Source organism: Papilio xuthus, unplaced genomic scaffold, assembly GCF_000836235.2.
Source record: "Papilio xuthus unplaced genomic scaffold, Pxut_1.1 DF825946.1, whole genome shotgun sequence".
NCBI lineage: Eukaryota > Metazoa > Arthropoda > Insecta > Lepidoptera > Papilionidae > Papilio > Papilio xuthus.
In genome coordinates, this window is record NW_013532703.1 from 2,687,480 (window position 1) to 2,712,694 (window position 25,215).

Genomic DNA, 25,215 nt, shown 5'->3' on the forward strand with positions numbered 1-25,215 from the left:
AACCAAAATGACGTACGAATATATATTTTTTTAATTATTAAATAATTACACGTGTAATCGTTTATGAAAGCAATTATTTAATTTCGATAATTTGCTGTAAAACAAATAAAAGGAAATCATTATTAGGATTATTATTTATGGAAAATACAATTGTATTAATAAAATTGATTATTGTTACGGCTCTTACAAATTGAATTTATAATAAGTCTTCTAATATCTGTAAACGTTGCTTCGTGACCTAATGTCAAAGTCAAAAAGATGTTAAAAATCTTAATGTAAGATAGTTTTGTATCAGTTTGGTTGTTCGTTACATCTCTCCGAAATAATTGACTGAAATAAAAAAGGTAACACCGTTATAGTAATTAAAAATAAATACGAATATACGTACGGCTAAATCCTAGCTTTCGAAGGATAAAACGGTGAGAGTAAGGCTATTTTAGGTTATAAAGTGTATTTGTCAGAAAAAATTAAAGACCAAAGTCATTTGATGTTTACAAAAATAAAAAAATAAATCACTGTTTCATTTCTTGGAAAAAAAATATTAAAAAAAAATTAATCTTTGACAAATTAATTCGTGTTAATTTGGGGTATTTATGAATATTTTTCTTTTTGTTGCAGCTCAAATCGAGATCATACCATGCAAGGTATGCGGAGACAAGTCGTCGGGTGTGCACTATGGCGTCATCACCTGCGAAGGATGCAAGGGCTTCTTCAGAAGGTCCCAGAGCACAGGTCGGCTTCATACAATAAGCTTTTTATTTCTTTTTATTGCAAATTACTTTTTAATATGCAGCCAGGATTATTTTCTTCTAAAAACCTTTTTAAAATTATTTAAAAAATCGTTGTTCTAAATTTAAATTTTACAGAACGGTTTGATGGATATTTTTAAATTTTGTTATCTGTATTTTTTCAAAAAAAGAATTAGAGAGATAACATGTCTTTAGAGTTGTTTTGATTGTTGAAACTGATGGTCAATTTACAATTCAGAGATAATCCAAAATGCTAAAGATTAAAAATAAAATTAGAGTTAGTATTTATTACGGAATATGATAAATAAACAAGTTAAATACTTTCCTTTATTAATAAAATCATTATACATACAAAAAAAAATAATATTTACTTAGTTCAAAAAAATCGAGGTTTGTTAAAATAATATGTTACATACTCGTAGATATTCCTCGTTATGACTATCTAATTATAATGAATACTTTTGTTTACATTCTCAATGAAAGTTATTTATCTTGCTTAAACTAACTTGTAATTCCCGTATCTTAAATCGTGTTGGACTTATATTTATTGCTTTGGCGATAATCTCTCTTCCTGAGACTTTATCTGTTCGTCTGTTAGTTGTATTGTGAGGTCTTACTTATGCTATCTATAATATTATTTGCAACATTTACTAACAAATATCTAAAAAATATGTTTTGGTATATCTTTTTTTCATGGATTTCTAACTATTTCGGTGGACTTTAACTTTACTTTAACAGTGGTAGAGCCCGCTTTAACATCTTCGCACGAATTGGCCCGGTTCGCCCGGTGAAATACCATGACCACACAGAAGACAGGCGTCAAGTGGAAGTAATTCCGCGTTTCGTCTGATGAGTATGCGTCCCGGAGGTCTAATTTAGTCCTCTTTCCCTTCCCACCTTTTTTTCTTATAAGGAAAGGATGGGAAGGGGAAATGGACTTTCCGGATGAGAGGATGCATGGAAAGGGAACATATTTTATTTCTGTGCATCCTTTCCTCCGTCGATTAAAGGTAGGCAACGCATATGCAATTGCGTATGTCTATGGGCAACGATCACTTCGCTATATCAGCGATTTCAGGTGGCCGCTTGCTCGTTTGCCACCTTATGATAGAAAAAAAATGTCTGATTCAATTACATGAAAATTATTTTAACAATATAATTTTAACAATAATAAAATTAATTTCGCCTTTGATTTTTTTATATTATATAACTAAAAGCGAAATGTCTTTCAGTAATAGCACTTCTAAAATCGGTTTGGTTCACCTACTGGTTGGTGGCAGGCCTTACCGTAGATTTCTGACACCAAAATCTCCGTATAAAACAATCGTCATCCCCGTCTTTTATTTGACAAAACAGAGATGACGATATGTTTTAAGGGGTTTAGGTCTCAGAAACCCACGGTTAGACAGACATTTTAAAAATGGGATTACGTTGTAGATGATGATTGGTTATATAAATTGATTTATTTATTAACTTATAATAGAATTATATTTGTATTTGTTTATTAACACAGTGCCTTCTTTCAGTGGTGAATTATCAGTGCCCTCGCAACAAGGCCTGCGTGGTCGACCGCGTAAACCGTAACCGCTGCCAATACTGCCGTCTGCAGAAGTGCCTCAAGCTCGGCATGAGCCGTGATGGTATGTATACTTTTTAATTTAGTCGGGTTATAATAACTACGGTTATATGGGAAGTGATGGCAATCAGAACAATCACTTATGAAGATATTAAAAACCACATAACTGACCTGTGTATTTTCATATTATTTTTTGTCATTTCATTCATTTGTTAGTTTTTTTACATACAATTTGACATCCAACTTACTAAATTAATTTTATTTATTTTTTATTGAATAATAATTTTATATACCTTTGAATTAAGTTTGATATCGTCTTAAAGAGTTCTCATGTTCTATTATTAATCCTTCTTACCAGTGGTTTCTAATACAATCATACAAAGATAACAGGTTTGAATTGGTTATTTTTGTCTCAGAAACTAACCATTAAAGTGATTGATTACGGTCGGTTAGTAACATAAAAATCATTTGCGGAAATATCTTCAAAACGAATGTTCTGTTCGGTTCTGTTCAGGTACTCTGATTGTTCATTGTTTAGATCGGAAATAGTAATATCGTAATATAAAATTACGTAAACACGTGGCATGAGGAAGCGAGCGCGGGGTCAGCGACACCTTATCACAGCTTGATAACGCAATGTTGTTCTTATATAATCAGGTCCGCTGTGGTCCAAGTGATAAACTACACGCGGGAAATTATTACGTCGACTTATGTTTCTCCGGTCTCGTGATTGGACCAACTCCTTATATTGACTGTTTTATCAATGTGGGTTATATATTTTTTCCTGAGACCATTGCTCCATTAGTTATGAGAGTGTATCGAATTACAAATTTATAATTTCAAAGTTGTTTATAAACTTTGCTTGTTAATGACAGGTATATAAATTAGCCTGTTATTTTACATTGGATTATCTATATACATATATATAAAAGAAAGTCGTGTTAGTTACACTATTTATAACTCAAGAACGGCTTTACCGATATGGCTGAAAATTGGTGAGGAGGTAGCTTAGAGACAGGAGACGGACATAGAATACTATTTGTTTTTTTTTAGTTTTTTATACATCCAAGCGGACGGAGTCGCGGGCGACAGCTAGTATTAACGTAAATCTAGCTCAGATCTTACTAATATAAATGCGAATGTTTGAATGGATGGATGTTTATTAGAAATCTCCAGAACAGCACGAATCTCTTCTATTTAGCATAGATATAGAAAATAGTTTGGAAGAACACATAGGCTACTAATTAGGTTTTTTTTTAATTCCGCGCGGACGGAGTCTCTGGCAGCTAGTTATATAGTATATTGCTGTAAAAAAATCAATTAAAACGATCTGATAATCTAAATTTAGAATATATTAATTTCGCTACCTCATGTTATTACCTACATAGAAATAGTAATCGTTTAGAAGACTAGTTTCTATACCATACACTATAGATTTAAATTAAAATATACTTATGTAGATACAAGTATTATTAATAGGAAGACACATAAAAGGAGGAACTTCTCACATACATATGGCCATATAGCTTGTATTACAAAATAAATGTTAATCGATAAATGTCAGATGCTTACATCGTTGTGGGCGCGCCTCGCCTATATTGTTGGGACTGAAGTCGCATAGCGCGCCGCCGCCCGACCGTATGCGTGTTGCGCAACTCTATGTAACACTAGTGATGTTTAGATGGGACTATCGATATCGAAAATAGCAAATTTATTATTGACAATTTTATGCAATTTCAAATCAAAAAGGTACTATATGCAGATATAAAATCATAATATGTACAGTAATAATATCTTATAATATTTTTTTAGTCTAATCATAAGAGGTTTTACAAAAGTGAATAAAAATTAATAGATTTCCTGGACGCATTAAACGCTAATTCAATATTGCCTTAATAAGAAAACTTATACGTAATACGATGAACACCTCGGTGTACCCGCTGCTCGTTTGCCCCTTTATCTTATAAAAGTAGTGTTACCGGGTTAATTAAGATTAATTGCTTTAGAATAAGTAAACATTTAACATCTTTGGTATTCATAAATAACATCTATAACTCTTTTACGTTGAAAATAATCATTAGTACAGTAGTAAAAAAAAATTATCGACTTCGATGCTTTAATAGGATTCTTTAAGATATAGATAAATATCGATATACTATAGTCCAACACTAGTAATTGTGCAACAGTGCAGGCGTGAAGCGTAACATAGTATACGTTTTTGTTGGCAACTGACAGACACGAATGCTATATCAAATCATTATGTAACTCGATCGAACCTGAAAATGTATGAAAAAACTAACATTATGACCCAATTGCCGCGGATTCCTACACGAATGGAGATACGTAATAGTTTTGTACTGATAATTTAAGTTAAGAGACTATTTTATGTAGGTAGTTACAGCGTTGATATCTTTATAAGATCAGCTTTTATTAAATTTATTCTCTTTATGTATATATCGATTCCTAATTAAAATAAAAATCATAACTTATATAAGTATTTTAAAATCTGTGACTTCAATTTACATCGTTAGTTCGTTATTTAATTTTAAAAATTAATTTTAATCTTATATTATAAACGCGAATGTTTGAATGTATGGACGGATGGATGTTTGTTAGTAGCTATTTCCAGAACGGCTGCATAGATCTGGCTAAAATTTGACATAGATGTAGAACATAGTCTGGATAAATACGTAGGCTACTAAGTTTTTTTTTTAATTCCACGCGGATGAAATCGCGGGCGACAGCTAGTGTATGATAAAATATTCTGTTAAAAGTTTGGACGTAACCTAAAACTTTTCGAGGCGTAAATTATGTAGAGTTCTGGGAGGCCCCATTTCACGAAAACAGTCGACTCATTGTCTAGACATTAATGTTTTTCACAAAATATCGCCTTTGTACGAAAACCCATTAACTAGGACGTTAAACTGGAGGTTACTGTTCCAAAAATGCGTACCAGTAATAGCCACTTGTCGCGACCTCTCTTTTCAAACGATATACAAAGAAAAAGAGTTCCTCCTTAACTGGCAAATACAACGGGTCATCGAACTTTTCGTCAAAGAAAACTTTTCATAGTCAAATAGAACCGAAAATTATACGCACACAAAAACAAAATGACAGTGACGAATTAGTCGGCTAAATTAGATGAATTACTTAAGACGAATATAAAATCTTGAAGTATTAAACGTTTTAATTTAGTCGTGTTACCGGCCAACGGGATCGAGCCGAGTTACGTAGTAAGGCTACACGTCACATGTACGTAGTACGTATACATACATACGTCAGAGTTACCAGAGTTCGTTGTTCCACTAGGCAGTGTGCCAACGGCCGCCGTGTCCCGCGCGCACACACAAGAACCTTATACGTGTCTTCACGCACACTACAGTAACTCGGCCGTACAGCACACTGCACACATTCGCAACCCGTTACAACATCAACGCTTTTCGCACACATCATACATTGCGCGTGTGTTCGTGAGGTATTGAGTAACAGTATGCTAGGTGTCATTGAGAGCGCAATGCATTGTGAAGATTACTTTACCGATTTTTACGTGTTGTGTTTTTTCGACGTGTGAATTTACAGAAGCTATGGGAACGGCGAGAAAAATTGATTCCCTCGTTACATCAGATATACGCGAACTCAGCGCAATCTAGCGGCGAAAAGCGTAAATGATTTTTTTTAATTGAGTTGCGTCATAAAATTGTTTGGGGCATTCTAAATTTAAACTTCACAAATTATGGAAAATTGCTCAGATGCATTTTTTTATTTCTAGCGGTGAAATTCGGTCGTATGTCGAAGAAACAACGTGAGAAAGTGGAGGACGAGGTTCGGTTCCATCGTGCGCAGATGCGCGCGCAGACCGATGCCGCGCCCGACTCAGTGTACGACGCCCAGCAGCAAACCCCCAGCTCCAGCGATCAATTCCACGGTCATTATAACGGGTATGTAATTTTTTTATACTTATTTACATTTAAACCAAATATGTATTTTATTAAATTGCAGATATAGTAACAAAATGATCTTAACATACTTATGATTTTTTTACGTCTTAGTAATAAGTTTGTCTTCAAAGGTATAGTTATAAGTTATAACACAAGATCTGATCCTAACATTTTCTATGTAATGGCCAGTAAAATATTACATACATTTCTTTCTACTATAAAAATGCAAGTTATAATCAGTTCTGAGAAGTTTAGCAAAAAGTGAATGATTATAAACACTGGTTCCGTAAGAAATGATAGCATACAAGTGGAACAAAGCTGTCTTTTTGCAAAGCAAAATCTCGACTGTTTCTTTATCGGAAAACATTGCATTTTTCATACTGCGTCCCGTTATATCATGATCAAAGCCGACGGTTTCTCCGTCTACATGGAAGGCCCTTACCGTTGCTAGTCCGTAATTCGCCGTAGACATTCGTGTCAGCGGTGCATCAGACATCATTACGGGAACGGTATAAGCGCGTGACATTGAATGACGCCTAGCGGTAAATGTAAATAGCGCCACCTAGTATTGAATAGCGGTATCTCAATGGTTACAGTAACTGCCGATAGATTGCGCTGTCAGCGGCTATAGTTATGTCAATTGTGGTGTATAAAATTTATTGATTTTAATTGACAGGTGTTTATATTCAATGGTAATATGAAGAGATTTAATTTGTATAATGCACCAACGGTTTTTATCCTTTTTACTATAAAGTTAAGTCTATTCTATCGTAATTTATTTAACCTAAATAAAACACATTCACGTCCTTCTTTCGAGTTAAATAAAACATTTTCAAATATACACTATACAAATGAATAGAATGTGTAGTCACTATAAACTTACATCGTTATAGGTATATCAATGAAATGTTTTTTTTCTTATCATACAATTGTACACTTTCAGCTATCCTGGCTACAGTTCACCGTTGTCATCATACGGGTACAGCGGCGCGGGGCCGGCGCTCACATCCAACATGAATATACCGCCGCAACAGCAACAGCCGCAGCCCTACGATGTGTCGGCTGACTACGTCGACTCTACAACCACGTATGAGCCCAAACAGACTGGAGGATTCTTGGATCCAGACTTCATTGGGGGACATGGTAAGTTGACTTTTGACACTTCTTTAAAAAAACATCCTGTATAAACTAGAGGCGTAAATTAAATAGGAAATAATATCTTTGTTGTACAAGAAAGTAATGTTTAAAATTATGTAGGTATTTAGTTTAGTTATTGATGAAATTGTCTGCAAGGGCCTAATAAGTCTGAGATTTTGTTCGATCGTTCGTTAATAAAGTAGCGTTTAAATATGTATAATAGAATAAAATGTTTATTAAACATTGCCAATAGACGAACAACAAAAAAGTTCAACAATCGTTCGACCGAGCGGTTCCACATCGACCACAACTGTGACCACTCCGACAACGTCTATGCGACAGACGACAATGAACGATATGAATCGAACTCGGATACAACAGGACTTCGATCGATACGAGCAAGAACGAATCCAATCACCCGTATCTATATCGTCAGGAGTGATCAACATAAAGCAGGAAATTAAACCTGAAACTTCTATGGGCGTTGATAATCTAGTCGCCAGCTATGTTGATTCAACAACGTTTCTACATAGTCCTTCAAATATAAGACACAGTCCTATGGACATACAAAATACTGTTCTTGTCAGTGGACAGAGTACAGTTTCTTTAACAAGTGAGGAACTGAGTCCGGACGATCTAACGTCCAGTAGCGGACACGGACGTCTAATGGACCCATTGAACATGAATATGTCAGGAATGGGTATGGTGAATCCAAATGCGGTGACGAACCGACGACATCCAGGGTCGAGCCAGAGTGGATCGAGTGGAGATGATTTGCCTTGTAAGTGGAAGTTGGATGTCGTTTAGATTTTTTTTGGTTCAGATTTTGTTGTTCGTTGATATTGTTTCGTTTAGTTTTTGTAGGCTAGTTTTGTGATATTTTTATTTGCATTTTTAAATAAAATATTCATTAATTTTAAGTGTTTAATACAGGATTGTAAAACACAAACACAAATGTATAGCAAATGTTACACTTTGAATTGCTTTTGAAAATGTACTTGGCTCTTGTTTAAACTAACATAACACTGCCTATAAGCCTGAAACAAAAAATAAATAAAAGTATTAATTCCAATTTCAGGAATAATACTCATTCTACAATGACCTTGAATTCTCATTAAGAATACTTTCGATTTAGAAATTGATACTTAAATTATATAATGAAAATACCTTAGGATTTTGGTATTCGTCCATACGTCTTGACTTTGGTTGAACAATTAACACGGGTATTGGCACAAAGGGTGTTGTTAAACAACACGCGAACAGACAAGCTGCAATTATAATGTAACTTATTGATTTTGATCGGTCAAAGATCAGTTCAATACATATAGATTTACAACTGTAAAATAAATGTAGATGTCCACTACTGAAAGAACAAAACTTAATGTTTAAGTTAATAAATCTGAGCAAGTATTATCTTAGTAACTCACGCCAGCAAGTCAGTAGGCAAGTCGTCAGGACTACGGCAGATAGTGGATCTATAGCCATTATAATTTGTTTGTTTCTCTCATTAATTTTTATTTACTGTATCCATGAATTATATAATCATCTTTGACATTGTCAATGTCAGTGTAGTATAGTTTTTAATATTTCTTCAGTCGTAGATTTTACCTTTTTTAATGTAATTGCTATTTTTCATTTTATTTGCAGCGTAGTGTTATTCATTTTATTTTAGTAATTAATTTGATTATAAATGTTTATATTTTTAAGATATTTTGTACTACAAAACCGGTTACAGCGATGTTAAAGGGATCAGCAATATTCAGTCGTGATCTCTAATATTGCATTGTTTATAAGATACAGGGTGTTTCGTCGGGTCCTTTTGTTTGCTACAATTCATATGTCGTATAAGCGGTTTTCACTTTATTTAATTATTATGATTTTTTTTATTGTTTAGTACAAAAATTCCGCTTACCTTTACTACTAGTTATTTGATTGGATACTTGTTTTCTTTTTTAATTTTTATATTTGCATTTGCAGCTGAGGGTGATATCAGTAAGGTGTTGGTGAAGAGCCTGGCCGAAGCGCACGCTAACACAAACCCAAAGCTCGAGTACATACACGAGATGTTCCGGAAACCACCAGATGTCTCCAAGTAAGTAACAAAGATAAGCAAGAGCAAGATATAACTACTGTGTCCATAAGTTGAATTGATTCAAGACAGTTTTGTAATTGCAAGTAGTAGGGCGTCTGTAGGTGTTCCCCTCACACGTTTCCCCCATTCTCTTATAAGAAGGCATTTAAAGACAAGGATAAAACGATGTTTTGTTCTTAAAATAAATCGACAGCTAAATATAGACTTTACACAGAGAGTCACTTAAATTGGTTCAAATCTTTCCTTATTTTTTTTTATATCACAAGGTGGCAAACGAGCGAGCGGCCACCTGAAATCGCCGAAATAGCGAAGCGACCGCTGCCAATAGACATACGCAATTGCATATGCGTTGCCTACCTTTAATCGACAGAGGAGAGGATGCACAGAAAGAAAATATTTTCCCTTTCCATGCATCCTCTCATCGGGAAAGTCCACTTCCACTTCCCATCCTTTCCTTATAAGAAAAGGGGTGGGAAGAGAAAGAGGACTAATTTTGGCCTCCGGGACGCACACTCATCAGAGTGCACGCGGAATTACTTCCACTTCACGTCTGTCTTCTGTGTGTGTCCTCTTTATAAAAGTATAGTTCAATGTCTGTATTCTTTTGTTTGTCATAGGCTTTTATTCTACAATTCGATGACGTACGAGGAGATGTGGCTGGACTGCGCTGACAAGCTGACCGGCATGATACAGAACATAATAGAGTTCGCCAAACTGATACCCGGCTTCATGAAGCTTACACAGGATGACCAGATACTGCTCCTCAAATCCGGTATGATTTATTAATTAATATTTTAATAATGATGTCATCATCATTAGCTCACTATACGTCCCCAGCGAGGGGCTCGGAGCCTACCCTAAGTTAAGGTTGATTAGGCCATAGTCAACCACGCTGGCCAAGTGCGGGTTGGTTGACTTCACACATATCTTTGAATTTCTTCTCAGATATGTGCAGGTTGCATCACGATGTTTTCCTTCACCGTAAGAATGTCGGAAATCGAAAAACATATTGGTACATGGCGGGATTCGAACCCAGGACCTGCAGATTGCAAGCCAAGTACTTGACCACTGAGCCACCGACGCTCAATACGACGAATAATGATGTAAAAGTCTTAATTTCCCATACTTCATATAACATAGTAGGTAATCGGATAATTTAAAGAAAGGTACATACAAAACACTACTGTAGAAATAACGTGACAAGATATGCACTGTTGGTAGAAGGTGTCTAACACACCTTGATGATTCTTAGAAGGGAATCAAGACATCGGATGGGCAGATAAAAATCTTATCAAATTATGAATCTACCTTCAGTATTACATAAATAAGTGGCTCTTTATAGAAAGAAAACTAAGTATCAAGAGTGCGGAGTCAATGGTTAACTTCATTATGCAGACGGTAGAAGGATAAACATTTCTTGATCATTGTTCCTGTATTGCAGGCTCGTTTGAACTTGCCATAGTGCGTCTGTCGCGGCTGATCGACGTGAACCGCGAACAAGTGCTGTACGGAGATGTAGTGTTGCCTATACGGGAGTGCGTACATGCTCGGTAAGTTACAAATTACATAGTTTTTTAATTAAAGGACAATGACCTTATATTGTCAGCTTATGTCCCCACCAAGGGGCCTACGCTCATCTTAGTGATGAATAGGCCATAGTTAAAAACGCTAGCCCACTGCGGGTTGAATTCACACTTTTGAATTTCTTCGCCTATATGCAGGTTGCATCACGATTTTTCTTTCATCGTAAGAACCCCTGATATATTTGAAATTCGAAAATTTAAAAAATTGCTACATGGCAGGGTTTGAACCTAGACGCTCGATGACGAAATTTCGCTCCAAGTTCTTATGTATTCGTAATTTTAGTCTTCTTATCTATCTAAATATATTATTGGTATTTCTAATCAAATAAAATGGATATTAATGGCTCTATGTTTTTGTCTGTGTTTTTGCAATCGAAACTCATGTTTTATATTAATATTTGTAGCGACCCTCGAGATATGGCACTGGTTGTTGGCATCTTCGACGCAGCGAAGACAATCGCACGACTCAAACTGACGGAGACAGAACTCGCGCTGTACCAGAGCCTTGTACTTCTTTGGCCAGGTGAGTATTGTATTACGAATGTTATTTGTATTAACATTGTTTGTATTATTTATTATTATTAAACGGAAAGCACGATTTATACCTCTCCATTGCTGGAGGTTGGCCAATGATTTATTTTAAAATGAATAAATCTTGCCTATTGTTAATATCGGCGTTTATATAGTATCTATTATATTAAACACAAGAATTTGATATACAACCTTTTTTGAAGGCATTGCTTTTAAAATACTGTTGATAATTTCACCAGACTTTTGTATTAAATGAAGGACATTTTGCGAAGTAATTTATAGAAGAAACAAATGAAATAATCCAAATTCTTGTCATCATTATATCGATTATTCTTTAACTATTTGAGTTCGTGTAACGTCATCATATTAGCGAAGTGTGTAGGGTTGTGAACTATTTAATAATATATTATTGTGTTTTGCAGAACGGCACGGCGTGCGCGGCAACCCTGAGATCCAGTGCCTGTTCAACATGTCAATGGCGGCCATGCGGCACGAGATAGAGACCAACCACGCACCTCTCAAGGGTGACGTCACCGTACTAGACACGCTGCTCACTAAGATACCCACCTTCAGGTCAGTAACCTGTCTACTAACAAAACTGTCCCGTGTAAGATACTGATTTTTTATATACAAACTGGATCGCTACTTGGGAATGACAGCTTTTCCATCGTTCGTACGTTAAAGCATTGTACTATTAGCGTCGTAAATGTCTAATCTGTATTAGTTTGAGTGAATGAAATCGGCACAAAATATCACAGGTTATAGCCTGTCCAATTTAATATAAAGGTCAGTTATAACATGACATTAGCTTAGAATATAAATTGTGTTTACAGAGAGCTCTCGCTGATGCATCTGGAGGCGCTGTGCCGCTTCAAAGCAGCGCACCCGCAGCACATGTTCCCGGCGCTGTACAAGGAGCTGTTCTCTCTTGACAGCGTGCTCGACTACACACACGTTTAGGCGACAGGTGACTGGCTCGCGACAGGTGACAGGATCACGACAGACTCGCGACAGTTTCGATCTCATTTTTGCCTACGGATGCATTCAGGCGGCAGTGAGGCGGGCCCGGTATCAATATCAAGACACGACAGCTACGTTTCGTTTAGTCTCCCCTCCTTCCTTAACTGGAACTGAAGACATCCGCACGTCGTTTGTTAACCTATTTATAATTGTATGTATGTACTTTGAGACTGTTATAATATAATATTTACGTATAGGTACGTACGTACAATATTAATATTTAAATGTTTATTTAATTCGATTCTAGGGACGAGCGAGTGTCTTCAGATTATTTACATTTATTATGACAACGTATCCATTGATGTTTGTGGGTTTTAATGTTCGCGAGACTATGAGTTATGTAACGGGAACGCGCGGAACCTGAGAGTATGCCCTTTTTATATTCAACAATATGTAATATAATCATATGTGTATTACATATTGTATGTATATAAAGGACGGAATATTATTATCGTAAATTGTATCTAACTTTGAATGAAGAAATAATAATTATATATAAAGATATAATAATAGAAATAGAGTTTTTATTAAGAAATAAATAAAAGTTATAAAGATGTAGACAGGTTTTGAAGATCACACAACAGTTTCTTATAAGCGAGACATTTTATGGATAGGTCTTTTTTTAATTATTTTATTAGTTATTTTAAAAGAGAAATGTAACTTGTTATTTATTTCAAATGATTATTAATATTGATGTTTTTTTCTTCTTCTTCAGTTGTAGAATGTCGGATTATGTAATGTAGGCTTACAGAATACTGCCTTATTTTGTATTTTTTATTTTCTTTAGCTTGTTTTAATGGATCAAATGAGTCGAACACATTAAACAAAGCAACGGAAAACCTTTGAAAAATATATAACGTAATTTAAATTAAATTAAGTTGCATCATAAGGTTTTGATGCGCGGTGAACAAAAAGTACAGTCAGAAGAAAACATTCCGTTTTTGAGTGCCGCGGTATTGAGTTTATTTATATTTAACCGCTAATTTCCACTTTTGTAACTCTTCTTACATATTGTTATCTCTACTTTTTAAATGAGAATGAGCGGGATGACTATATGTTTTTGTCTGTAGTTGTTTTATTAGTGGAAATAGACGGTAACCTTTGACTTTATTTTCACCTTGTACTGAGATGAGAAAGTCGAAGCGTTTTTGTTATGTAGAATACCACCAGCGTTTTTCATGTGTTCATTTTTCAAATTAATGTTAATTTTTAACGCACGATTTTTATACGATATTGTTTATTGTATCGTTATTTTATTTCGATTTTGTATCATCAATTTTTTAGATTAATGTTCGTGGATGATTTGTAAAATGAACGCTATTTTTTTAATGGCATTCAAAAACGGGATGGGGTTAATTAAATTGTAGAGACAAAAATGCGTTTTGTATGTATAGCAGGCAATTTACAGTTTTTTTTGTATCTTTGTTGATTAAATTTGATCTCATTGTGTTTGCACTTTTCTTCGCTTGGGTGCCATGTTTGGATTTTTTTAATTCGTACCGCATAATACAAAAAATAAGTTGATGCATAATATTTACCTTAGTATTTTAAACAGTAAAGTACATTTTTTACATTTTTTTTACAATTATACGTAAGTTATTTCGCTTTTTGGTAAGTTTTTTTTTACATTTTTTCTTTAATTATTGCTAAATATTTGATTGTTTACGTAATTTTGACGCATCTAAATTGCCTGCTACGTTTTTAGAATTATCTATAACCATCAATTTTCTAACACTTACGCTAAGTTTTGTCGAATAGCCTTTACTATAGACTGGTTTATAATAGTGTTAAAAAAGTATAAATCTTAACTCGTATTTTGTAAATAGCTAATATTCATATGTATTTTATATTAAATATCATAATAAGGTTCGATGGGTTATTTTTAATTTTACATTCTATTAAAAATAAAAACAGATTTTCCACTTGGATTGAGAGATGTTAATCTTGAAAAGTCACGTGAAAAATGTTGTTTTTTTTCCTTTCTATATATTATATATTTTTTGTTAAATAAAGCAATCTGTTATTGTCTATATTTTTTGTTTTATTTTTTTGTTCCGTTATATGGCTTTGATTTTTTTTATTTTTTTTTATTTATTTTTGACAGTCTCATTAAAATCACATACACATAGATTTTTTAAATATCAATACCATAGTTATAAATATACATATATAGTGAGAATATATAGAGTTTAACAAAAATATTATACTGGTGGTTCAAATATTACTTTAAAAAAAATACACACTGTTATATAAAGATATATTTCAAATATGTTTAATTCAAATTATAAAATATGAATATAGTTGTTAGAGAGCCGTTGAATGTTTAATCAAAATATAACTTTTACAGCCACATACGCAAATTCATAGAGATGTCACATGTTACAAAATTGGTTCCAAACGTTACAAAGTTGGTTTCAAACGTTACAAAGTTGGTTCCAAACGTTACAAAGTTTGTCCAAACGTTACGATGTTTGTTACAAATGTTACAATTATGTTTATATTATAAAATTAGTCGCTTAAATTTAGATGATTTAGTGGTATAATTATTTCGGCATACCAATGAGGAATGTCCGATTTTTCAATGAAAATTGAGACTGATTCAATTATAATGCGATGGAATAAATAATCAAGATATCATTCGTATTTAAGAATAAACAAGTAATATGAATTTTCATATTAAAACGGACATTTCCCATTAATTGATTATTTTAGAGCACGGTGAAATTTAAAAGCACTAAGACTGAAAGAAATCGGCTGAAACAGTTTAAGCTTTTGCCTAAACAATAAAAAAAAATAACCGTCTATGCATAAATCTATGGAACATAACCTTGTCCAAATCCAAATAAATAATATATTTATAAAAGAACGACAAATCTATATCTTCCTTACAAATAACAATATAAATCAGACTATCGCATGTTATTGGATTTAGATACAGGTAGTTCCACTTTATGTCGAATTTATTTTAACATTTTTAAAATAGAAAATATTATGACAACATTAAAAAAACTTGATATCTGTGTTTTTCTAAACAGGATGTTACTAAAACCGTATCGTGTCCATTCTATATAAATTTCGTCTTTAAAACTCGTAGACTTGGAGACTGGTGCATAACATTCGAGAATGTTGTAACACGCGGTATCTCTTCATCGCAAGCGATTGAGGGGTGTTAGTGTGATAGGGATAGGAATAGGGTAAACGTTTAATTGCTGAGTAGATTTAGTAGGTATTTCTAAAACTTTTATACTATGTTTTGCTAAATTTTCACTAAAAACAATATAATAGAATTGGACACTAATCGATAGCGTGTAAAGTAACGATTTCGTATAGACGCAAGAATGATATTTGCGAAAATTTTGGGATAATATGTTTGTGTGTTTCGTGTGATTTGTACGTAGGTCATTTGTTTCCTTTGTTACTTTTATATCAGTTATTCTAAAAGAGCTTCTATTTTATACTTAAACGATGATACCAAAATGTACGGGTGTGTCGAACATTGTGGAATAGTAAAATTTTGTACCTCTTGTTTTTCTATGAGATAATTATTTTATATTACAAAAAAAAATATTGATTTGTTAAACTGAATATTACGTATTTTTACACATTAACTAAACATATAAAAATTGAAATATAAAAACCTATATCTATGTAAAGAGATCAGAATATATAATTACATATTATGTATATTCAAGTTGATCGAAATATTAAAAGATACAAAATATGATACAGTTTAACTTTGAAACTGTTATATGCTTTTTCGATCAACCTGTATATATAATTAAGCTTTGTTGATTTATGAACTCAATACAAAACATTGTACCTTAAAGTAGATGAAGAATGGAGTTTGAGAACCAATAGAAAATAAATGTTATTGTTTTTATTATTATTCTGGAATCACTTGCAAAGGATCGTGTTTTATTTCTAGTATATATAAGTCACCTTGAACAATTGTTCCAACGATCTCTTAAAGGTGTTGACCTTGAAATTCAATTGTCGAAACATATTCACAAATATATTTTCATCCCGTTCATTCTCTATGAAAGATACCGAGATACGTTATGACGGCAATAAAGGATGTTTTAAATTTCTAGCTAACTTCAAGTAAATCGGGAAGGAATAAAGGATGTTTTTTTTTAGGATAGTAGTAAATTAATACATTTCTAGTCTTACTTGTAAACGAAGTTTATTGACGTTTTAATTAATTTTCTTGGTAATTTCTTTGGTGCCCCATATTAAATTATTAATAGGCCATTGAGCTAGGTATATTAGATATACTAACACACCGACACTAATAAATATCATTGGGAAGAAAATTGTCCCCTGCGCTAGCTTCAAAAACGGGTACGGCCATGCTCCAATACGGAAGTATGTTGAGAAAAATCTGAAAAATAATAATATTAAAAACAAATTGTTTATCAAAATATTAGAGTTGTTACTGTTTGCCTTGATGAGGCATTTACAGGTTCACCGGGCTTGAGGTGACCGGCCGCAGATGGCGCTTAGCCTGAACCTTGTTTCTTGTTAAGTTTTATATACCAAACCAAAGAAAAAAATATGTAAACAATTAACTTTACGTACAGAAGAAGGCGGTCATTACTTAACATTTTAACTTTGAAAATGTTTTTATATATGTGTAGCTAAAAGTTAAGTCCCAAGTTATGTTAGGCTAAAATATGTACTTGTACATATAACTTTTTTATCCTTAACATATCATAACGATAAGAGATTTTGATAGTTATGAATATAAATAGCTATACAACTTACACGATTAAATATAATAAGTAACATCCGAAAGTGTGAATAAGATTGATCTTGTGCGATTCTGGCGCGGACTTTGGCAAGAAAATGAACTCCCAAGCTAGAATTAACGCTATGGCTGTGTGCATAACATGATTTGATCCTTGACTAAACACTTTATCTATAAAAGCTGGGAATATTAATTCTCTGTCGTATAAATATATCGGCCAGAATACGAATGCTATAAACTGAAATAGAAAAAAATTAACAATAAAAAATAGGTCAATAATATATTTTAAATTTAGAACATCGACAGAGTTCGATAATTTGTGGAATACGAATCGAATAAAACATCAATAATCGATATTTGTTCATTTATAATAGGGGAGTCTAAGCGGGAATTTTTGGATTTACTCGACTCTGGCAGCGCAAAATAAAGAGGATAGGAATTCCGTCGTACACGAGGCGATGTTAATTTTCTGATACTGTCCATTTTAGTCGGAACATAAGGATTAATATTAGATTAAAGGATTTAGATTAGGCGGTAGTTTCTTCATTATAAAAAAATCATACTCACAATGCCAACTGGTATTATAATACTTGCGAATAAAATTTCTCTATATGTTTTCAATTGTTTTATGAGAACGTGTTCCTTAATTTCTAATATTGCTGGTAAATCACATAAAATTCCTAAGCACGGGTACAATAATTGAAAAACCTGGAAGGAAATATTCATATAATTATACATACGAGTACTAGCTTCGAAGTTCAAAAAATAGTTAAAAAAAGGTCTGCAAAATCGAGATAAAAATAAGTTTTGTTTCCAAATAATTGTAAAAAAAAATTAAATACTTTAAAATGTTGAGTATTATTAAATAATTTAACAGTTTAATTAGGATAATTAATTTTTTGCTTAAGAAATAATGCAATTAATTATTAAATTTAACAATTTTGTAATTAATTGAACAGAAAATTGTTATCAAAGATATCTTGAAAAGGAGAAGTATATTTAGATTTATATTAAGTTTTACATTTTCGTCACATTCCAAAATTTAATTTTACGCTCACAAAATATATCGCGTATTAAATAATGAGGAAGGCAGTGATACAAGCAATGTTCTAAGATAGAAAATTTAACTTACTACATTCCAAATAGTGATATATGCCCATTGTAAATCTGCAAATGTTTTTATTTGTGGATCCTTCATAATATCACCCTGGAGGGCCAAGAACATGACCAAGGAATTGCCGCCATGTAGAGCCAGTGCGGACGCGTACCCGACCAGACGATAGGGGGCGTAGTTCTTTGTTAATCTAAAATTAATGAGAAATTGTGAACAATTATTAGTTAATGAATATTGGGAAATACGTGTAAACACATTTCTTTTTTATTTTAGTCTTAGTACAGTTAATATACTGATATAAAAACGACTAAACACTCACGTATGTGTCCGTCCGGTGGCGGCACAGACGAGTTTTGAGCCTATTGGGGGCCCTTCATCAGGGTGTGTGGGACTGGTAAAAAAAGCTAAGTTCTACATCTACGAGTATATATAGAACTTAGCTTGAAAGAACACAGACTAACCTTTTTTTTAATTCGGCGCGGACGTAATCGTAGGCGATAGTTAGTCTCTGATTAATTTGATATGCAAGTTGGGTTTAGTGAAAACTTTTTTTTTATATCATAATGTAGCAAACGGGCGAATGGACACCTGAAATTGCTAATTTAGCGAAGCGATCGTTGTCTATGGACATACGAAACTGTAGATGCGATGCCTACCTTCATCGACGGAGGAGAGATACACAGAAAGAGAATAATTTCGCTTCCCTTGAGTCCTCTTATCCAGAAAATACACTTTCGATTCCCATTATTTTCTTAAAAGAAAAAGAGTGAGAAAGGAAAGTGGACTAAAATTAGACATTCGGTAGTTTTCACGGAAAATTATTTTAGTCAATTTATAATTATTGTATATACATTTAAATACTTGTGATGGATATATGTGTATTTATTTTATGGAAGGAAGGATTTTATGCTAATTTCTTGGAAAATATGGCGAAAAAAAAATTTTTGTTGCACAAAGTTTCCAAAACAAAAAATAAGAATGTAAAAACAATATTTTGTTCTCAAAACTTTAACGCGTTTTTGTGTATAAATATTTAAAACAAAGTTACAATTTTTTTTGCAACATTGTAATGAGATTTACTGGCAAGAGAATATATTTTTTTTAAAAAGCAATATTAAATACTTACGTCATTTTTTGTGAAGTATGTTTTCCTTACATTTAGAACTGCTTCGCCCAGTCGCTCAGTCCCCAATACCTAAAAGTAATATATTATTTAGTAAATAGAATCATGTGTCTAGCTTATTATTTGTATGGAAACATATCCTCCTTATCATTCTCATTGAAAAGACAAAGACAATAATATATTTTACCTAAATACTAAATAAAATTTCACGGTTATTATATTCTATATATGATATAGATTTATTCTCTTTTAATTCTTACTAATCTTACTAATATAATAAATGGGAATGTTTGAATGAATGGATGGATGTATAGATGTATGGATCTGTTTTAAATTTGGCATAGATATAGACCATAGTCTGCAAGAACACATAGGCTACTAATTATATTTTTTTTCATTCCGCGCGGATGGAGTCGCGGTTGACAGCTAGTATACAAATATGTATAATTGTCTACTATATATAAATGTTAGAACGCAATGTTACTGTGAAATTCCACACTCAATGTATACAAATATTTTTGTCTCTGTTTTTTCAAAGAGAATGAGTGAGATGTCAATATGTTTTTATACAAGTAATTCGACAATTGAATGCTGCAGTTCTCATATATATACATAATAACTAGCGGACCCGACAGACGTTGTCTGACAATTTGACACTGCGATGGTAGCGCCGTCTGTCGGATACAATGTAAAACATTCCAAAATCAACAACTACTAATAAATTAAAAATTAATTAAAAAAACATTGTCCAGCGGACAAAATTGTGAATCTAAACCATTCCTAGATCCCCTTGAACACACACAAAAAATTTCATCAAAATCGGTCCAGTCGTTTGAGAGAAGTTCAGTGACAGACACACTCACAGAAGAATTATATATATAAAGATTAGAGCATATTTCGAATGATAACGAGGAACGTATTCTTAACTTAAATGTGAAGGATTTGTTCGGCAAATAGAATTTAGTTTAGGTCATTTTTAAAGGAAAATCTTGTAAAACCAGTTAGTCGTATTTTAGTAAAATAAGACAGTAATTGGAATTGCACGTTTTCGACATATAACATTGATTATGGCCTTGTCAAATTATTTATTCACAAAAACTTATTTGATACGGAAATTGAATTAAAAATCAATAAGTAATATAGATAACTTTTTAAAACTGAGAGTAATCGAATCAATAATTAACCAGTTAGGGAGAGAAAGAATGAACACAAATCCCTACTCTAGGATGTTAGGATGGAACGTTGCTTGAATTCAAACCACTTAAACATTACTCTCGTGAGTAACTTAGGAAGAAAATTCGACACTGTGCCGGTGTACTGGCGCAACACTAACCTTACTAAAATGTCGACGTTTATGTCCCCTCACTAATGATTCTGATACTTGACTTGGTAATGAAAGCGCGCCATTCGCACCAAAGGATTCTAATTAATTATGTCTAAAAGTAGGGAAAAACGAAATTGGTTTTTCTTACTGTCTTCAGTCTTGTTTTATATTTACTAACTTTAACAATAACAAATATCATAGAATTATTAAAATTATGTATTGCTTTATTATATGAAATTATGTCTTCTGTCAGAAGTTATACTATATATCCGATGAAAAATCAATTTTTCATTAGTTTATATTATATGAACAAAGTATTTGTAAACAAGTTTCCTTCAAATTAATGATTGCGTAATGTTAAATAAATTGGTTGACCTACACATATTATAAAACGGTTATGAAAGTTTGTTTACATCGCAATAAATGTGTTCATATCAAGGGCTCAATATAAGTAACAATTAAATTTTATAAAAAAAAAACAAAATAAAATTAAAGGAATATAGTAAAACTAAATGTGTTCCGACTTCACACGGGTATTAACTATAATTATCAATTGTTAATAATTTAAGAGCGTCGGTGGCTCAAGGGTCAAGCACTTGACTTGCAATCTGCAGGTCTTGGGTTCGAATCCCGCCATGTCCCAATGTTTTTTTCGATTTCCGATTTATATATGTACATTTATCTGACGTTCTTACGGCGAAGGAAAACATCGTGATGCAACGTGCACATATCTAAGAAGAAATTCAAAGATATGTGTGAAGTCAACCAACCCGCACTTGGCCAGCGTGGTAGACTATGGCCTAATCACCCTTAACTTAGGGTAGGCTCCGAGCCCTAGGTGGGGACGTATAGTGAGCTGATGAACAATTTAACACAGATTTGCCTAAATTATGGACTTTAAAGTCCATAACTGAGGTAAATATGGACTTTAAAGTCCAATATTTAGGTAAATCTGTTTTATCGCTGTTGTCATGCGATTATACATGTCCATCGACAGTCTCGGAGCTTATTCAAGTTAAGGGTGACTAGGCCTTGGTTGATGATGGTGGAAGACGGTGACATTTGTTGTCCTAAGTTGTCGTTAAAGTGTGGAGTCACAGATAGAGTTCTGCCTCTCCTCGTAAGTCAAATGTTGAAGGGTTCAGTGCGTTCCTTGGAGATTATGGAACCCTTTGCACTTTAGTTTGGTCACCTGCTTCCAGAAGCAGGGTATCTTTGGAATTTCCCACCCGACACCACAACAAGCAAGACCTTTTCTTAGTGATCATAAGAGTTACTTTACTAGTGGTTTTAGTATAATCGGGGTTTATCCCGACGACAAGTGACGAAACGAGATTTAATAAAGTGCGTTACTACCGTAAGTAATGTTGGATAATTTTTTCATTACCGTGTTTCTTTTTAAAAATGTAAGCGGATGTTTAAAACCCATGATAAGATTTACCTCATTACTAAGTGTATGTGAAAAAGTACGTATATAGGAATAATAAAAAATATGTTTATATGTAATAAACACGTCTTATATACTGATATATCACACTGATTAGTATGCTACTATACCGACGTAACGTTGTTTACTCGTTTTATTACTAACGTGCGATTTTATATTCACTCAAACAAGACAAAAAAGAACGTTTGTTACAAAATATATATCTTAATAAAATATAATTGTCACATTTATTTAATATACTATGATTGATAATAAAACTATACATAAGTCACATATTACTTCTTTTTCCATACTACACTAGCTGTCGCCCGCAACTCCGTCCGCGCGGAATTAAAAACAACATCAATGGTAGAGCCCGCTTTAAGACCTTCGCACGAATTGGCCCGGCTCGCACGGTGAAATACCACGACCACACAGAAGACAGGCGTGAAGTGGAAGCAATTCCGCGTTTCGTTTGATGAGTGTGCGTCCCGGAGGCTTAATTTAGTCCACTTTCCCTTCCCATCCTCATAGTAAAAGGATGGGAAGTAGAAGTGGACTTTCCGGATAAGAGGATGCATGGAAGGGGAAAATGTTTTCATTCTGTGCATCCTCTCCTCCGTCAATTAAAGGTAGGCAACGCATATGCAATTGCGTATGTCTATGGGCAACGGTCACTTCGCTATTTCAGTGATTTCAGGTGGCCGCTCGCTCGTTAGCCACCTTATGATATAAAAAAAAAACTTATTAAATAGCCTGGGTCTTCTTCCAGACTACGTTATACATCTGTGCCAAATATCATCAAGATCCGTTCAGCCGTTCCGTAGATAAATTCAAACAAACATCTCCAAAACATTCGCATTTATAATATTAGTAAGATGTTTTGTATAAAACGAATATTCCGTGAGCACGAAGTCTCTGGCTGGTTATAAATAGAGTTTCGTTTAAGCACCATATATGTGATTTTGATCTGTACTCACTAAATTAGCGCAAATAACACTATTATGGTCATTTTTATTACGCTTCACGCTTTTCTGGTATGAAATATTGTTTTCCTATCTTTAAAATAAACAAAAAACAATAATATTTTGATACAAATCTACCAAGACTTTTTATTAAACATATGCCTACATTACACATAAGTAAGAGAACACTAATAACAGAAAACTTTAAAATATACGCACATATACTTAAACTTATTAAAAATTACTTAAACTTAACTTACATTAATAAATAAGGAAGTGATTTTATAACTTTAAGTTTTTTCTTTAATGATTTTTAAAATTTAAAAGTAAATGAACAAAAGAAACTCACACACGTTCTCTGGTTCCAAGTGCGCTTACAACTAAGGCTGTATTCTAAAGCCTCAACTTGTTATACGTATTAATCTGTAGGAAGTTATTACGTACAGCCAATTTACTTAGACACTACGACACACTGCGCTTAATCTCTGACAAGGTTCTCTTTAAAGCGGATAATAAACTTTAATTTAAAAATAATATAAATAGTTATATTTCATTTAACAGTTTTATTTATGTAATACAAAAAATAATTTAATTGTTTCCAGTGTCTATATTTTTCGCTGGAAAACGATTTTTTTTGCAGTTTATTTGAGCCTTAACAAAAACATATTTGAGATTTAACTAAAATCTCAATTGAGTTACATAACATTACATATTCTTTTGTATTAATAATTGAAAATGAAAAATTAAAAAAAATCTTTATTATTATAGATAAAAAATTCTAAATTCTATGTTGCCTTTGCTCCTTAACTAAGAAGACTTGTACTTAAGGAGCAAAGGACTTCCCTTACATGTAAATTTTATAATTATTTTTGTAGAAAAATAGACAACTAATTTATGAATAAACAAGTACAGTGTGTGTGTGTAAGTGTGTGTGTAAATGTGTGTGTGTGTGTGTGTGTGTGTATTTTTATGTGCGTGTGTATATTTATAAGTGAATATACTTAACATAAAATTATAAATTTTATCTACTATATGTTATTTTGTTTTGTATATGAATCTGTAATTATGTGATTTAACTAATAAGAAAACAATTTTGTATTATTTCAACCATTACAAATGATAACTACAATAAGGACCATAGAGATTCAAATGTTATATAAATGTTAGAGCGGACATTCTGAGAATTTTCCTTAAAATATAATCACACATAGACCGCACTTAAAAAGTGTAAATAATACAACCAAAACTCTACCAGTAGAATTTTTTTCGTGCGGTTTAATTCGTAGTGTCATGTCTATTAAAATGTATATTTTAAATGTCTTTGATAACACACACGGTCGGACACCGGTCGGTTAAGTTTTGAGTCAATTAAAAATGACCTTGATTCAGATGTCTGAATTAATAAACTCAAAAACAAAATTAATTGTTTTTGTTTTTGAGTTCATTAATTTTAATTTTATAAACTACAGCATAACATGGAAAGGAAAATTGAATTATGCTGACCGTTTATAGACTGGGTACACGAAGATCTGGCACAAAAAAAAACTGTTTCTAGACCTGATCCCTGTCAAGAGAAGATGCTACGATGATTTTTTTTAAAGAATTAAGTTAATAAATATAGTTGTCCCTGTTTTCCTAAAGAATGAGAGGGATAGCAATATCAAAAATGCAAATTTTTGGATTACTGCATGGATGTTTGTTACAAGATATCTCCAGAACGGCTTCACTGATCTCGCTGAAATTTGGCATAGATGTAGAACATATTCTGGAAGAACACATGGGCTATTAATTAAGTTTTCTAATTTCGCGCAGACGGAGTCGCGGGCCACAGCTAGTATGTAATACAAGTGGACTTTATACTAATAAAAAATGTTTATTGTTTGTACCTGA

At 33.0% G+C, this 25,215-nt stretch overlaps 2 protein-coding genes across 12 annotated transcripts in view; one reads left to right on the plus strand and one right to left on the minus strand.

Annotated features, from left to right (window-relative positions):
* Hr3 (nuclear hormone receptor 3 ROR-beta) overlaps positions 1-14,614 on the plus strand; it is a 103,773-nt gene extending 89,159 nt beyond the window's left edge. For 8 of the 9 annotated variants that reach the window (XM_013321673.1, XM_013321670.1, XM_013321671.1 and 5 more), the window contains 10 exons: positions 619-732; positions 2,276-2,389; positions 6,095-6,263; positions 7,207-7,406; positions 9,378-9,492; positions 10,110-10,264; positions 10,934-11,042; positions 11,480-11,598; positions 12,029-12,179; positions 12,440-14,614. In XM_013321673.1, coding sequence (XP_013177127.1) covers positions 619-732; positions 2,276-2,389; positions 6,095-6,263; positions 7,207-7,406; positions 9,378-9,492; positions 10,110-10,264; positions 10,934-11,042; positions 11,480-11,598; positions 12,029-12,179; positions 12,440-12,566 — 1,373 coding nt within the window. In that variant the 3' untranslated portion in view covers positions 12,567-14,614. Of the gene's footprint in view, positions 1-618; positions 733-2,275; positions 2,390-6,094; positions 6,264-7,206; positions 7,407-7,653; positions 8,182-9,377; positions 9,493-10,109; positions 10,265-10,933; positions 11,043-11,479; positions 11,599-12,028; positions 12,180-12,439 lie in introns of all 9 variants that reach the window. The other variant, XM_013321674.1, reaches the window with a different exon arrangement.
* A 2,175-nt stretch (positions 14,615-16,789) lies between these two features.
* LOC106124924 (androgen-dependent TFPI-regulating protein-like) lies at positions 16,790-23,770 on the minus strand. Of its 3 annotated transcripts, none has more exons than XM_013321953.1 (6): positions 23,675-23,770; positions 19,614-19,682; positions 18,506-18,677; positions 17,941-18,081; positions 17,391-17,611; positions 16,790-17,007 (listed from the first exon to the last, which is right to left on the minus strand). In XM_013321953.1, the coding sequence occupies exons 2-6, from the start codon at positions 19,616-19,618 to the stop codon at positions 16,821-16,823; spliced, it is 726 nt and encodes a 241-aa protein (XP_013177407.1). In that variant the 5' UTR covers positions 19,619-19,682; positions 23,675-23,770; the 3' UTR covers positions 16,790-16,820.
* Positions 23,771-25,215: the final 1,445 nt, after the last annotated feature.

Coding starts and splice junctions, on each gene's coding strand:
- LOC106124924 (XM_013321953.1), bottom strand. Junction 18,082..18,505: donor ATATCACTATTTGGAATGTA/GTAAGTTAAATT, acceptor ATTTCCTTCCAG/GTTTTTCAATTATTGTACCC. Junction 17,008..17,390: donor TACTTATTATATTTAATCGT/GTAAGTTGTATA, acceptor ATTATTTTTCAG/ATTTTTCTCAACATACTTCC.